Source organism: Anarhichas minor, unplaced genomic scaffold (assembly GCF_050575085.1).
Source record: "Anarhichas minor isolate MPS153535 unplaced genomic scaffold, ASM5057508v1 ptg000011l, whole genome shotgun sequence".
Taxonomy (NCBI): domain Eukaryota; kingdom Metazoa; phylum Chordata; class Actinopteri; order Perciformes; family Anarhichadidae; genus Anarhichas; species Anarhichas minor.
Window position 1 is genome coordinate 15,991,721 of NW_027466457.1, and position 16,294 is coordinate 16,008,014.

Below are 16,294 nucleotides of genomic sequence, written 5' to 3' on the forward strand. Positions count from 1 at the left end.
CCCGGCCTAAAAGTAGAATAAATGAGTAAAAGTAATGTAATGACCCTTTTAATCATATACCATATCTAATTAATCCCAAAATGCCAGTGAAAATATAGAAAATACTGTGTTCTCAGTGGTAGTTACGGCCTAGAAATAACATTTCATCTTGGTTTAATGGTGGAAAGTACATTTACTCAAGTACACATTTGTGGTACTTGTACTTTATTTGAGTATCACCTTTTAATCATACTTTGTACTTCTACTCAACTACTTGTACTTCTACTTGAAACTGAATATTTTACAGTGTGGTATAAGTGCTTTTACTTAAGAAAAGGATCTAAATACTTCCTCCACCACCGCCTTGATTGCAAAGCTCCAACTCGTTTCTTAAATAAATAATATTTAAAAAATATATTAACTATAATTGTCTTTATAATTATATTCTCTTATTCCAATATATTTCACGTTATTCTCTGCATGTGTGTGAATTGGCCGCTGTGTGTCGCTTCGGATCCACTCGTGTTCTTTCGGTATTCTCCGGTGCATCTCTTTCCTGAGACTTCATGAGAAAACGAACAGCCGAGCGGCCGTCCTCCTGCCGTCTCTCCGGAACAGCTTTTGGACGTGTTCCGTCGATTTCGCCGATTCGGTGAACGGATTACAAGCGTTTTTGCGGATTCGTTTCGAGTTCGTACCGGACTCGGCTGCGCTCGGGACCCACGCGCTTGGCCCTCTCGGGTTGTTGCTCGGTCATATTCGGCTCTTGTCGTATCGGCGGTTAGGGAAATGGACGAAGCGGACTCGGCCACGAAGGCGCTCGTGCTGGATGAACCGGAAGTGGGCTCGGATACCGAATCGGAGGCCGAAGTCACCACGATGGCCGTGATGGCGGACCCGGGAAACCTCGACATGGAAGCCGAGTCCATGCCGAACTCAGACGAGGCCGAGGCGGCTTATGCAGGCAAGCTAGTAGGCCTGAGCTGAGCATGGGTGGCGCTGAAACGCACAGTGTGATAATAATAATGGCAGTGTTGACAGCGGCACTTCGTGTTTATAATAATAATAATAATAATAACTTTATTTGTACAGTACCTTTAAAAACAGAGTTTACAAAATGCTTTGACAGACAAAGCAACAACAAGACAATAACAACAGCAAGATCAGTGAGACAGTTTCTACGATAAAAATAAACTAATAAAAAAAAATATATATATATATATTTATATTTAGTAAAAAAATTTAGTAAAATCAGCAAATAAATAAATAATATATATTTATATTTAGTAAAATAATTTAGTCAAATCAACAAAGAAATAAATAATAATTAAAAAAAAAAAAATATATATATATATATATATATATATTTTTTTTTAAATATATATATATTTATTTAGTAAAATAATTTAGTAAAATCAACAAAGAAAAATAAAACAGAAAAGCGACGACATCACATAAAAGCCAGTCTGTAATAATGTGTTTTAAGAAATTATTTAAACGAGAACACACACACACACACACACACACACACACACACACACACACACACACACACACTTTTGAGATTGTAACGTCAGTTTGTGAGGGTAGATAGTTTGTCAAGGCTCCCTCAGTGATTGCCAAATAATGATGACAATGCAACATTCATACATTTCTGAATTTATTTTTAAATTCTACTTTAGGTTGATGTCTGAAATATTGAGAATGCAGCTGAAAGTCCACCTAAAACGCACCCATAATGGCAAATGTAGAATAGTTCCTGTGATTTTGGTGATATTTATCCTTTCCATTATTGCCTGTGTATCTCACTGAAGTCTACCTGTGATATTATACTTGTATCCTAACATATTACAGGAGTGCTGTAGTAGCTATACTACAGAAGAAGTACTGATCTGGAGATGTATGTTTTAAATGACATATTTTATTCTTGTCGTTGATCAGAGGTGACGGCTGTGACGGACGTTCATGCTGGAGAGGACAACGTCTTCACCACGACGGTGGCCACGTCAGGAAGTCTCCCTGAACACGTGCTGGTACATCAACACTACTACTACTACTACTACTGCACATGCTCAGTGTCACTCTTATACAGGCTGCGCTTTCAGATCAGCTTCAAAATGTACTTTTCTGTTTTTTAACAGCATCTTTAAATACTTTTACTTCTGGGTAGATTAGTAATGTAAGACTGTGTCATTTATAAGCATCTCATATGTTTTTATATGTAAAAAAGTAACTATTAGTGACAAATAAATGTAAAAAGTACAATATTTCCATCTGAAATGTTGTTGAATAGAAGTGTCATAAAGATGGAAATAGTAATTACAGTACAAAACAAAAAGTACATTTGAGTAAACACATTGCTGGAGGCTTTATTTAAAGAGTGCACACTGCCATCTGCTGGTGAAACAAATGTGTTTCAAATAACAAAGTTTCTGAATAGGTCCCCAGTTCACTGTGGATCAAAAGCTCAGATCCATTAAGTGTAGTTACAGTATGTTATATCAGGACTAAGTACCTAAATTATTAATCATTTCTCTGCATAATTAGACAGCTGGTTTACAGGAGTGGTCACTTTAGAGCTAGAGGGGCTCGTTCTTTAACCACAAGGTTGCCGGTTCGATCCCCGGCTCCTACTGTCCGCGTGTCGAAGTGCCTTTGAGCGAGACACTAGAGCCAAAGTTGCAGCAGCCCATCACTCCTAAATGTTTAGGACGGGTTAAATGCAGAGGTTAACATTCATGTATGTAATTGTACGTATATGACAATTGTAATAAAGTTTTAATAAAAAATAAAATTAAGTTTAAAGGACACCTTAAAAAGCTCCTAAAGGCCCACTAGAACCTCAATCATTGTACTTTTCTGTGCTTCTCCTCATTACCTTCTTTTATCTAAGTGTATATACCGTGTGTGTGTGTGTGTGTGTTTGTCACAGAGTGGGAGGGCAACCCTCCAGCTGGGTGATGGTCTCAGCACCCAGAAGGCCACCTTGATCGTGGTTCACACTGACGGCAGCATCGTGGAGGCTACTGGCCTCAAGTCTGCAGCATCAATGACATCAGGTACGTGTGTGCGTGTGCGTGTGTGTGTGTGTGTGTGTGTGTGTGTGTGTGAGAGAATGTGTGTGTGTGTGTGTGTGTGTGTGTGTGTGTTGCAGTACTAACTAAAGCTCCCGCTGTCTCCGAAAAAAGACCTGAACTTGAGTGGCAGTGAGGTCCACCACTCTCTCAGACTGATCCGTGTGTGTGTGTCCCTCAGGCCCACAGACTCCACCCACCCCGCTGACTCCGCCCCAGGACAAGGACTCCTGCTCCAAGTACAACTGGGACCCCTCGGTCTACAACAGCGAGCTGCCGGTGCGCTGCAGGAACACCAGCGGAGTCCTCTACAAGACCCGGCTGGGATCAGGTGATCAACAGCAGGCTTGATGAATTCTTATTTTATTCTTATTATAGTTCATGTACCTTTGTCTCATTTCTGACTTTTTTGTTTTTAATCAAAGAACCAGATGTATCTTTGTCACACTGTTCTACTCTGTGGTACTGTCTCCTGAGTCGTGACCCACTCTGACGCTGGTGTATCTGTGTTCAGGGGGCAAAGGTCGCTGCATCAGACACAACCAGCAGTGGTTCACCCCCACCGAGTTTGAGGGTCTGGCGGGAAGAGCGAGCAGCAAAGACTGGAAGAGGAGCATCAGATACGCTGGCAGGCCTCTGCTCTGCCTCATACAGGTACTACTGTATACTATCTGTAGTACTACACTGTACTGCAGGAGTACATGCTACTATATGACGCTACACAAAGCGATTTGTACTATTTGCACGCAGAGCAGCTGATTGTGAACACAAAGCTGAAGTATTTTTTTATGTGTGTGTGTAGGAGCGTATCCTGAACCCCCACGCTGCTTCCTGCACCTGTGCAGCCTGCTGTGATGACCTGACAGGGGTGAGTTAGCAGATCCTGGTCCTGGTCCTGGTCCTGGTCCTGGTCCTGACAGGGGCGGGATGTCACTATGTGCATTTACTCAAGTAATTGTCATGTAATTATGATCCACTAATTTAATATTATGACAGTGCACTCTATGAAAGCCATATATACAGTATATATATATAATATATATATATATATATATATATATTATATATATATATATAAATGAAAGGATTAATTGAAGGAACGATTGCATTTAATGGTTAATCATAAAGAAAAGAATGAACCGGATCAGTTCAGTCAGACAGCAGGATGATTCAGTTTGTGTTTGTCTGCTTCTTTCTCTTCAGTGTCCAAAGGATGGAGAGACTCTGGAAGCAGAAAACATCAGTATGGTAAATTTAATTTAGTTCTGTTCTGTAGCTGTGACCTTTGTTTTATCTTCCTGGGATTTATTTAAACTGTTTTCTGATGTTTTATAGACTAAAAAGTATTGTTTTTCATGTTCTTTGATCTGATAATTCCTGATTAAAATGATAATTTCACCAGTTTTGGACAGAGTTTTTAGTTTAGCTGACATTTAACATTTGACAAATTTGGCTTCTTTTATTTAATGAGGAGAAGTATTGGAAGAAGAACATAAACTAATTATTTCATCTCATTTAAAGCATCTTCTCATATCTCCATCAGACCGGTCCAGTCCGCCTCTTCGTCCCGTACAAGAGACGGAAGAAGGACAACGAGCCTCTGGTCACCTCTCCAAAGAAGGAGCTCCCCGCCACCAAAAACATTACGCTGACGCCGGGGACCACGTGTACGTCAGGTGACCTCAGCCCGACTGTGATTGGTGGAGCCTCACAGCAGAAGAAGGGAAAAGATAGTTTCTGGTTCAGGATCAGCAGGTTTATGTCCGTTAAATCAGATTATTTCATAGATTCATGGGCTCACAGTCACAATAAAAAGTCTGAGAGTTAAGGAGGAATATATCCATTATTAGATAAAGCGAAACGACGCTAAAATTCTCATCTCATCATCCTGTTAAAGCACCTCTGAGTTATTTAAATGAATGAGATATTGACACACTGACTGGTTGGTGGTCCTTTGAATAGGACGTGAACATTCAGTGAAAGTTGACCTGTGGTGTGAACATTTAAACATTGTCTTCAGAAGTTTTCTGCTTGTCCAAACATGTCTTAACACGTCTGTCCTCCACCAACAGTCACGGTGTCCCCGTCAGGACAGTTCACCACCTCGGGCACTTTGACATTTGAGCGCTCGCCTACAGGGGACGCAACCGCCGCCGCGGCCGCTGCCGCCGCCATCATCTCAGAGGGCTCGGCGCAGAGCGAGGTGTTCTCCAGCACAGCAGGTACCCGGTCCATGACGTCATCGATGTGTTTGTGTGTCTCAGGGACAAAAAATCTCATAATTAAGACAAAACATCTTGAAAAAAAAATGTCATGAGCAGCCGTCATGCTCTTCTTTAGTTTAGTGTTTATCTTGTTTTCAAATCGAGGAACAGGAAATGCATCATTGTGCAAAGGATTGTGGGTGTTTTGGGAGTGTGCAGGATACACACACACATCCTTGAAGTCCTCTGAAGGAAATAATAATAATACTTTTATTATACGTTGAAAGACTCAATCCTTGGTATATTTTTAAGCATCCTCGACATTGTGACAGGCCTCGGGCGGGATTCGATGACGTAGCATTCTTGAAACTTTAAGGATCCTTCCTCGACTTTGAGATGAATCCTGCTGTGTTTGACCACCAGCAGGTTCCTCGTATTCACTCATCCTTTGAAAAACCTCAACATCTGCTGCATGTAAAAAAACAAGGGGGTCGTCCAGGATGTTTAATTCGTCCTCCTCCTTAATCATCTGTCCCACAATCCCCTGCATCGCCGCTGACCCGCAGCCTATCCATCATCCTATCAGGTGTCGGGGAAGCACGGCGGCTGCTCTCTGATTGGCTGTCGTGCTTCTGTAATGAGCTCTCAGGAGAGGTCGGCTCGTGGGACTGATCCACCAATCAGAGATCTCCCCCTCACTCCGGACCATTTCTATTATTCATGATATTATCAGCTGACAAAACACGCAAACTGGTGATATTTCATGCAGAACTCAAGCTGCTATAAATATATAAGCATCTGTTATTTAAAAATGTTGGAAACTGATCTGATTGGACCTTTTTAAACCATCACTGGGTCTGTTCTGATTGGCTGGAAGGCTCCTGATGTTGTTATCTGACTGCTGGGCAACACAGACACACAGCAGTGATCCAGCTGTCAGTACTGCCTCTCTGTCCTTCACCCCGAGGTTAATGACGTGTGTGTGTGTGTGTGTGTGTGTGTGTGTGTGTGTGTGTGTGTGTGTGTGTGTGTGTGTGTGTGTGTGTGTGTGTGTGTGTGTGGAGATGTGCATCAATTCATAAAACCACACGACGGTCTAAAACTGATTGTAAAAAAACAAATTTCAAGACAAACAAACGATGGAGCAGTTTGTTCTGTTCCTTCTTTATTTATTGTCAGTAGAGGTCCGTAAAGCAGCTAAATCACAATACAAAGAATTAAAACCAGCAAACAGTAGTTTGGTCGGTTAATAAATAATCAGCATTAACATCCAGGAGACAGATAACTGCATATTGTCTAAAGAATACGACGTGAGGTCTCGATATGAAGGGAAAGGGAAAGATAACAAAGTAAAACTTTATATATACATGTTTTATTATGTACTTTTATGTACTTTACAACCACAGTGGAAACTGTTAGTTCTGGTTCAAAATGTGTTCTCTCTTAAAAACTCTTCACAACAAAATGTTTGTTTGGTTTCAGAAGTGGAACTAATAATGTAGTATATGAAAGTAAATAATATGATTGTTATTAACACTTAAATCATGTTCAGTTTCCTCGATAGCGGCCTCATAAATCGTTGATTGATGATCGACTGATGAGTCTGTCTGATATATATATATATATATATATGTATATATGTATATATGTATATATGTATATATATATATATATATATATATATATATATATATATATATATATATATATATATATATATATGTATATATATATATATATATATATATATATACATATATATATATATATGTATATATATATATATATATATATATATACATATATATATATATGTATATATGTATATGTATATATATATATATATATATATGTATATATGTATATATATATATATATATATACATATATATATATATGTATATATGTATATGTATATATATATATATATATATATGTATATATGTATATATGTATATGTATATATATATATGTATATATATATATATATATATATATATGTATATATATATATGTATATATATATATATGTATATATATATGTATATGTATGTGTGTATATATATATGTATATATTTCTGCCCCTATTCTACAACAACTGAATTTCAATCCATAAAGTTTTTATCGTATCTAACGGTGATGTTATGGGGTCCTGAAGTACACCTGTGCATCACAGCGCCGTGGTGATAAGTTAGCAGAGAGGAGCACAATTTACCTGTAAATTTACAAATTCACTAAATCTAAATCCATCCTCCGCTTATCCGGGGTCGGGTCGCGGTGGCAGCAGGCTAAGCAGGCTGACCCAGACTTCCCTCTCCCCGGCAACATGTTCCAGCTCATTCTCCAGCTGGGAGATGTAATCCCTCCAGCGTGTTCTGGGTCTTCCCCGGGGTCTCCTCCCAGTTGGACGTGCCTGGAAAACCTCCAGTGGGAGGCGTCCAGGAGGCATCCTAATTAGATGCTGAACCACCTCGGCTGACTCCTTTCCACGCGAAGGAGTAGCGGCTCGACTCCAAGCTCCCTCCTGATGACCGAGCTCCTTACCCTATCTCTGAGGCTGAGCCCGGCCACCCTACGGAGGAAGCTCATTTCGGCCGCTTGTAGCCGCGACCTTGTCCTTTCGGTCACGACCCAGAGTTCGTGACCATAGGTGAGGGTAGGAACGTAAATCTAAATCTTTTATTTCAAATACTGAATCAGAACAGAAGCTAAATAGTGCACAGGGAGGGACATGTTTTATTACTCTCTAAATAGATTCATATTTCTTATTATTTATCGATCACAAACTCCAACTCTTATCTGGTATCATGTTCTCGCATGTGAGGAATATTTTTTCTTTTTGCTTTAAATTAAATATTTTTAGGTTTTTGGACTATTGGTCAGACAACACTACATAGAACATGTCACTTGTAGTTCCTTGATGTGAGCCAATAAAGTGTTGTAGTGAAGAAAACCTCTGACAATACAATCAAAATGTATTATGATAATCATAATTAGTGTTATTACAGTGTTCTAGTGTCCTTCATCCCTCTCTTCTTCTTCTTCTTCTCTCTCAGTGCTGACGGCGTTGCCGGCGCTGGCTGTGACCCCTCAGCCGGTTCAGGCCAAGATGGCGGTGACGGTGTCGGCGGCGGCGTCTCCGTCGGCCGCGCTGGTGAGCGGGCTGGAGGTGGAGCCTGTCGGGGGGGCGGGGCCGGCGGTCTGCGAGGCGCAGAGGAACACCTGGCTGGACCTGGAGGACATGGCCAACACGCTGATGAGCAACGTCCAGCAGCTGAAGGCTCTCATCGAACAGGCCAAAAACACTGCCGGGGTCAAAAGTCAGGGAGGCAGGAAGGAGGTGAAGACACACACACACACACACACACACACACACACACACACACACACTCACATACATCGGGCCTTCCTCATTTCTCACTTTTGTGCCTCCTTGTCTCCTCGATCCAGCTTCATAGTTAACAGTATGAAGCTGTATGAAAAAGCAATGGACACACGTCATATTATATTGACGTCTCTTTGAAATGAGAACTCATCGCGTCTCCTCCTCGCCTCCTCCGCTTGCGTCTCCCCTGGACGGGACTAGGATGTAAGGAGAGGAGTCAAGGAAAGGAATCCAGGAGTCACAAAAACTGGGAAATGATAAAGACCTCAGTTTTAGATCAGTGGCATTAACCGGAAATGTTTACGCATTATGATTATAAATATAAATGATGATGACTCAGTGTGTGTGTGTGTGTGTGTGCGTGTGTGTGTGTTCAGTGTGGTCTCACTCAGTCGTTTCAGAACCAGATCACGTTTCAGCAGCCGGACGACTCGGAGGCCAAGAGGAGCTCTGACATCACCGAGATCATCATCAACGTATGACACACACACACACACACACACACACACACACACACACACACCTACACACGGACGTCCTACAAATAGCTAACTCTACTGTAATCTTGATTGAAGATTTGAAACTAGAGATTGAGACCATAAACTCATGTTTACAATGTTTACTGAGGTAATAAATCAAGAGAGAAGTAGAGTCATTTTCTCATAGACTTCTATACAACCAGAGGAGTCGCTCGTGAGATGATGGAGGACTGAGCTCAGCTCGTTACCTGTTCGTACCTCCTGTGTCTTCTTCACGTCTTCCTAATGTGTTCACCTGCAGCAGATGTGTGTGAACTGCGGCCGGGTGGCGATGAGCGAGTGTACGGGCTGTCACAAGGTCAACTACTGCTCCGCCTTCTGCCAGAGGAAGGTAAGACTCACCGGAGGGACCGACCATCTTTTAATTTAACTGTATGTTCAAGAATGTCCCGACCAAAACGTCTAACGCGGATAATATAATATACAGAAATAAACACACGTGTGATTCTAAAACAATCTGACAGATGTTGATTTATTAACTCATATGGAAGAAGATACACAAGCAGACATTACATTAGCTCTATTTATTAGCTATTAGCAGCAGTTAGCTGTTTGGAGACTTTACATAGTCTTGTTTTGTACGTGTGTGTGTGTGTGTGTGTGTGTGTGTGTGTGTGTGTGTGTGTGTGTGTGTGTGTGTGTGTGTGTGTGTGTGTTACGTAAGCAGTAGTACTGTAGTATTAAATGAGGGTAAATATGATGATTCAGAAAATAGCACAGATTTTTATGTGTAGGTTTAAAGGTTAAACATGCAAAAATGTATAAATAGCTTCATCTCAATAGTAAAAAAGAAACATGAATTTAAACAATCTGCAGAGAATCACAGCTTGGGTTTTTTTTGTGTTTTTTCCCCACTGCAGGACTGGAAGGAGCATCAGCACACCTGCTGTCAATCATCAGGGGGCGTGTCTGTCCAGGAGGAGGAGCCACTCATGGACATGGACAAAGTGAAATGAAGGTTGTTTCGTCGGACAGGAAGTCCTTATATGGTGCAAAGAGGAGCGGAGTCTGTTTTAAAGGCTTAACATCTCCTCACTGGAGCTTTTATTGTGAAGGGTTTCCTCCAGATCAGACAGGAAACGACGGTCTGTGAACTCCTGAGAGATGACCTCATCGTATAAACTTAAATTAATGTTTGTGGAGAGAAGTGGGATCATGAGTTTCACGACCAGTATGCTGTTTCATGAAGCAAGACGAGATGGTTTCAGGCTTTAACTAAATATAATTTTTTTATTATCAATTAATCTGTCAACATTTTATTAGTTAATTATTTTATTAATAACCTGTCCTGGTTGATAAAGTTCAGTAGTATTCTAGTAAAAATACTATTAAATTGGACAATACTTAAAGATGAGTTATCTGTCTGTTGGTTATGGTATTTATTATTTTCTATCATTAAGAGTCAGATTTTAAAGGTTTTCTTTGTTCTTCCTCTTAAAAGACAGTTTTTTATTAACTGAAAGTTTTTGTTTTCTACCGAGAACCCCGAAGACCCAAGAAATAGTTTTTTGTTGATATTATTTTGTGTGTTCAAGATTTAAAAAAGGTCATCTCTTAGGATTTCGAAGCTCCGTAGCTTTTCTGTTTTTTACTTGTGATTCAAACTTAAGGATAGAAATCAAAGCTTATATATATATATATATATATATATATATATATATATATAGAGAGAGAGATAGATATAAATATCTATATATGGCTGGAAAGTGTGGCTATCCATATAGTTTTGATCAAGTCATTTTTATTTTTTTATTATGACACGTTTCCTCGCCGGTGAACTTGAACAAATAAATGAATTTAATTTAATAAATAAAGTGTTTTCTACAATATCTTTAAGAGCTTCTCCATTGATTTATTATCATTACAATTACGATTTCTGTTTCACATTTGTTGCTGTATTATCTGCTTTTATATTGAGTTTAGCTGCAGAAGACGGAGTTTAGTTTTTAATATCTCTGACAGGATGACATTTGATTCTTCTGCGTCTCCGTCCCAGCGGCGCTCAGGTGTCTGCTGCTGCTCACGGACAGATTTCTACATACGTCTTACACAGACAGTCCTTGTGGACACTGATGGAGGACTAAATCTGAGGCAGTGTGGACATTATGGTTGAGTTTAAATACTTTTTTTAGTATGAAAATCTCGTTTTGTTCCTCAGATTGCCGAAGTCTCATTTTCTGATAAACTTTGTAATAGTAAAAGTAACATCATAATAATAAGTAATAATAAGAGCTGTGGATTTCCCCCAACTCTTTGACTGGAAGCACGTTGAGGATCTCATTTTAAGTATAATTTTGAGGTACTTGTACTTTACTTGAGTGTTTCCATTTCATGCTTCATTATGCTTCTCTTCATTATATGCTTCATTATACTCGACATGTCAAAGGGACATATTGTCCTTTTTTTACTCACCAGCATTTACTTAATATTACTGAATGTTACAGATTCAGATTATTAATACAAAATATAATCAACAAATAAATGTTGATTATAGATTGCTGTAAGATGCCCGTTATTAGTTGACACAATTTATAACTCAGTGTTATATGTTTTTTATTCTGAAATGAGCCGTTCTGCATTAAACTGCATTTTGATTCTTATACTTTAGTACTTTTTACTTGAAGGCCGGCTTGTTAATCATTTATTACATTCTGACAACGTTCAATGAATCAAATGCTCTGACATAATTCAAAAGGTATTCCCTTTTACACTCATTTTATGAACAAAGGTTACCGTTTACCATATTTGTGTATATTTGAGGCTTTTAGTTTTTTGGATACCTGTTGATTAATATTTGTATACTTGTATTCTACTTCAATCAATTTAAAACTGATTGGAATTTCCAATTTAGTGTGCCTTCATTCTTTCCTGTAACATCTATCAACTGTCCACACAAAGATATTGTACATTTCATATCTGCAGCATCGGCGTGGTCTGCAGTCCTTCCACAGTGTCTCTTGTCTCCGCTCTGTGAAACGCACCAACCAGAGGGACGACCTGAACATTTAGTCCCTGAACAGGTGAGCGTGTAGCGTAGAAAACACTTCACATCCGGAGTTGTTCCTGTTTGCTTGTTTTCCTTTACAAACCAAGTCTCCAAGGAAACAATACGGTACTAAATTGTCGTCTCAATTAAATTATGATGAAAATAGCTCGATGCTCAGAGACCAAACAAAATACCAGTGGTGGAAGAAGTATTCACATCCTTTACTTCAGTAGAAGTTCTAATACCACACTGTGAAAATACTGAACTACAAGTAGAAATTCTGCATTCAAAACCTAACTAAACTAAAAGTATCAGCTAAATGTGCATGAAGTAAAAGTACTTATAGTACAGTAAAATGTACAGGAGTAAACAGTACAATATGTACCTCTGAGATGTAGTGAAGTAAAAGGTATAAAGTTGCATGAAGTGGAAATACACAAGTACAATACCTCAAAATTGTACTTAAATACAGTACTTGTTTAAATCTAAATAAAAAAGAGAAATCCAGTTAAAACTTTATTAGTTTTTATTCTGTTGAGGATCAGCAGAGGACTTTATGAAATACATGACACAATACAAAACTTTTCTTCTTTGATCACAGCAGCTGAATGTTTCATGATCAGATTTTGTTGATTCATTTTTAGCCAATATGAATAAATAATTCATCTTTTATTTACCTCTGAAAACATACCAGACAGAGATCTCTTGATTATTCTTTTAATTTGAAAATGATGAAAACTAAAACCCTTAAACACCTTTTTTTAAACTAAAAAATAAGTGGTACATGACTTTATCCAATAATTTGTGCCAGTATTCATAAGTTATTATATTTACAATAATCAAACAATAAAACATGTTAATTTGGCACCCAGATATTTAAGGAATGTTCAAATGCTTCTTATTCCTGAGTAAATTGTTTTTGATGATTCAACAGTGTTGAAGGCAGGTTATGCAGTTATTAGAATGAATTAGACTACATTAGATCATATCAATCAGTGGCTTAATGTCTGTGTGTTGGAGTAGAACAACATTTACAGACAAATAGAAAAAACCCATTGATCAGAATGTGAAGAATCAATAATGTTTACACCGTAAATCACCAATAATATAGATTTGTTACATTTAATGAAAGAGTCTCTCTGTAGAAGATCAAGTGTTTGTTCTACTCAGTGTGATTGACAGGAGAGATGATCAGAGGAGCAGAGTTTTTACCACGGTGATTATAACATGGACTAAAGAATGGGTAGAGTTTCTCAGTGAAGCAGCAGCCAGTAAAGGAGTAGATAAGAGCTGCAGCATCAACGTCATGGAAGGAGACCAGACCCTCCTCATAATCCACAAACACCCCCACCTTCTGAGGCTGAGACTTCAGAGAGAGAAGGACTGGAGGGCTAGCAAGAGCTTTGTAGTTATTGTTGCTCCTCAATCCTATCATCCAGTAACCTTTCTGAGGAGTCAGTGTGATGAATCCCTTCCTGTTGATCAACTCTCTGGCCACTCCTAAAGTCCACTCAGTCTTTCCTTTAACCTGAACCTCGTAGTAAAATCTTCCTGAAGAGAAACTCTGCTTTGTTAAGACACAAGTACAATAATCAAATCTCTCTGGATTGTCTGGGAGATTATTCTCTACATCACCACATTTAACTTGTTTTCCATCATCAGACAGGATGAGCCAGGGATTTGCTGTATCAGGATCAAGTGTCAAATCCACTGCAGACTGCTGGACCCTCTTCAGCTCGACCTCAAACACCTTCATCTGTTTACTGAGCGTCTCCTCCAGCTGATTCACAGCTCTCACCACAGTCCCCTCATATGAAGGTGGACTGACTCTGACTCCTGTCCAGTCCTTGGTGGGTGGAGCAGTGTTCAGGGTCCTGAAGCTCTGGAGGATGTGGAGGTGGTCTTCAGAGCGTGAGAGCTGCTCCACCTCAGTGCTTCTCTTCTTCAGCTCAGAGATTTCCTGTTCCAGCTCTTTGATGAAGCCTTCAGCCTGTTTCTCTGTCTTTCTCTGCTTCTCTTTGATCGTGTCGATGAGCTCGTTCATTCTTCTCTCAACAGACTCCTTCAGAGCGGTGAAGACCTGAACACCATCTGCTATCTCTCTGTCTGCATCTTCCTCACTGAGCTCCACTGAGTGTTTGATCTCCTGAATCTTCAGTCGTCTCTTCTGGATCATCTGCTGAATTTCAGTCTCAGTCTTCCCCAGCTCGGCCTTCTTTCCTTCATATTCTTCTTTCAGAGGAACAACATCATGGTTCTTGTGGTCTGAATAAGTGCAGAGCATGCAGACACACATCTGGTCGGTCGTACAGAACAGCTCCAGCAGTTTATCGTGCTTCGTACACATCCTGCCTTCCAGGTTCTCCACAGGGTCGATCAGCTGATGTCTTTTCAGACCTGATCTTGTCAGGTGAGGCTCCAGGTGAGTCTCACAGTAGGAGTCCAGACACACCAGGCAGGACTTCAGGGCCTTCAGTTTGGTTCCAGTGCAGGCGTCACAGGGAACTTCTCCTGGTTTGGCAGCTTGTTGCTCTGAGCTGCTGCTGCTGGCTTTCTGTTGAGCCGACTGTCTGAACTGAGCAGCCATCTCAGAGATGAAAGTGTTGACCCGCAGCTCAGGTCTGGTGTTAAAAACCTCTTTACAGTTTGGACACTGAGTCTGGACATTAACGTTCCAGTGTTCAGTGATGCAGGTTTTACAGAAGTTGTGTCCACATGGTATGGTGACTGGATCAGTGAACACAACCAGACAGATGGAGCACAGAAACTGATCGTCAGTCAGCAGACAGCTGGCAGCAGACATATCTACACTCTGAGGACAAGTGGGGAAAATAAAACTATTATAACATGTATTTATATATATTTTTAAATCAAATCAAATCATGATTAGTAGAATATAAGGCGAGTCATCCTGAATATGTTGTTATATTATATTTGCTGTCAGTAAAGAAGAGCTCAGATATGCAGTTCAGCGGTATACATCTGATGTCTCAAGCATTGCAGGGATAATATCCTAAACCCTCTGGTTCTTGTTAATATCATTTAAATAGTAAAATCACAATATAATTCAATTTAAACCCCCAAAAACACAATGTGAGCCCTTAATTATTGTCACATCACATATTAAGTAAGATAATAATACTGCTACCCTACTGTTTAATACTGTTATTAAGGTGAAATTATTTTGAAAGTAGACAAAACATTTAAAATATTGAACATAACACATTTATTACAATTTACTGTGATATATTGAGACAGTATTTGATTTATTTATTTGTTTCATTGAAGCGTCTGAGGGAGCAGAGCAAAAGAAAAATCATTTTCTCTGTACAAAGATCTTTAGAGTCAAAGAGTCAGTTTGGACAAAGAGGAGGAAGAGAGAGGATGATGATGATGATAGAGAGAGCAGAGAATCAGACACATTAAATGTGCAGAATAAAAGATGGAAGCTAACTGCTCCGGACTGCAGGATGTTATATATAATATTATTTATCTTTACAACTCTCACGACCTCCGATGGAGCTCAGTTAAACATTTGCTCTGAGTTGAACTTCCTGTCTGAGTAGAGCTGAGGTTTTGAGTTCAAACAGGAAACAGGTCTGTGAATTAGCTTAAGCTAATGCTAGCTGTGACTGTATTCTGTCTAACCTTTAACTGGCCAGAGTTCAGTCACTGTGGTTTAGTTTCTACCTCTGATGGTTTTATCTAAAATGACACATTTCTATGTCTTAATATTCTCTATATGATAAAACAAGATGTAAAACAGTCAGATTCTGGTTTGAACTAAACTTGGACTAAATATTTAGTGAGTGTATTTAGTCTGTAGAACAGTTTACTCACCAGAGTTTGTCAGAGACTCTGTTGTGTTGTTGAGAAAAAGCTGCTGGATTCAGTTGAATGTTTCTTTAGAGAGAAACAGAGAGACTTGTCTCGACTGCAGCTCTGCTGTCGCTCAGACTAACTTTACTTTCACTTCAGGAAACGTGACTTTGAAGTTCCTCTTTCAGTGTTGCTCCTCCTCTCAGTGAGGGAGGGTGGACGAAGTATTCCGATGAAAAACTGTCATCTGAAGAGAAACTAAAGGAGTCAGACAAATGTAGTAAAAAATACAATACTTACCTCTTAGA

At 39.4% G+C, this 16,294-nt stretch overlaps 2 protein-coding genes across 5 annotated transcripts; one reads left to right on the plus strand and one right to left on the minus strand.

Moving 5' to 3' along the window:
• The first annotated feature begins 545 nt into the window (after positions 1 to 545).
• deaf1 (DEAF1 transcription factor) lies at positions 546 to 11,012 on the plus strand. Of its 4 annotated transcripts, none has more exons than XM_076089662.1 (13): positions 546 to 943; positions 1,921 to 2,012; positions 2,912 to 3,038; positions 3,235 to 3,384; positions 3,568 to 3,707; positions 3,856 to 3,921; positions 4,257 to 4,301; positions 4,597 to 4,729; positions 5,126 to 5,275; positions 8,314 to 8,597; positions 9,020 to 9,118; positions 9,426 to 9,512; positions 10,042 to 11,012. In XM_076089662.1, exons 1-13 carry the CDS (start codon positions 769 to 771, stop codon positions 10,135 to 10,137), a joined length of 1,644 nt encoding a protein of 547 aa, XP_075945777.1. In that variant the 5' UTR covers positions 546 to 768; the 3' UTR covers positions 10,138 to 11,012. The 4 variants fall into 4 exon arrangements, with proteins under 4 accessions (XP_075945777.1, XP_075945779.1, XP_075945776.1 ...); XM_076089664.1 differs by having other exon boundaries at positions 547 to 943; positions 4,597 to 4,720; XM_076089661.1 differs by having other exon boundaries at positions 548 to 943; positions 9,423 to 9,512.
• A 1,663-nt stretch (positions 11,013 to 12,675) lies between these two features.
• LOC142947814 (E3 ubiquitin-protein ligase TRIM21-like) lies at positions 12,676 to 16,159 on the minus strand. Its single transcript, XM_076089667.1, has 2 exons — positions 16,008 to 16,159; positions 12,676 to 14,979 (listed from the first exon to the last, which is right to left on the minus strand). The coding sequence occupies exon 2, from the start codon at positions 14,968 to 14,970 to the stop codon at positions 13,330 to 13,332; it is 1,641 nt and encodes a 546-aa protein (XP_075945782.1). The 5' UTR covers positions 14,971 to 14,979; positions 16,008 to 16,159; the 3' UTR covers positions 12,676 to 13,329.
• Between the last annotated feature and the right edge of the window lie 135 nt (positions 16,160 to 16,294).

Coding starts and splice junctions, on each gene's coding strand:
- deaf1 (XM_076089661.1), top strand. CDS start 769: ATGGACGAAGCGGACTCGGCCACGAAGGCGCTCGTGCTGGATGAACCG. Junction 944..1,920: donor GGCCGAGGCGGCTTATGCAG/GCAAGCTAGTAG, acceptor GTCGTTGATCAG/AGGTGACGGCTGTGACGGAC. Junction 9,119..9,422: donor TCACCGAGATCATCATCAAC/GTATGACACACA, acceptor GTTCACCTGCAG/CAGATGTGTGTGAACTGCGG.
- LOC142947814 (XM_076089667.1), bottom strand. CDS start 14,970: ATGTCTGCTGCCAGCTGTCTGCTGACTGACGATCAGTTTCTGTGCTCC.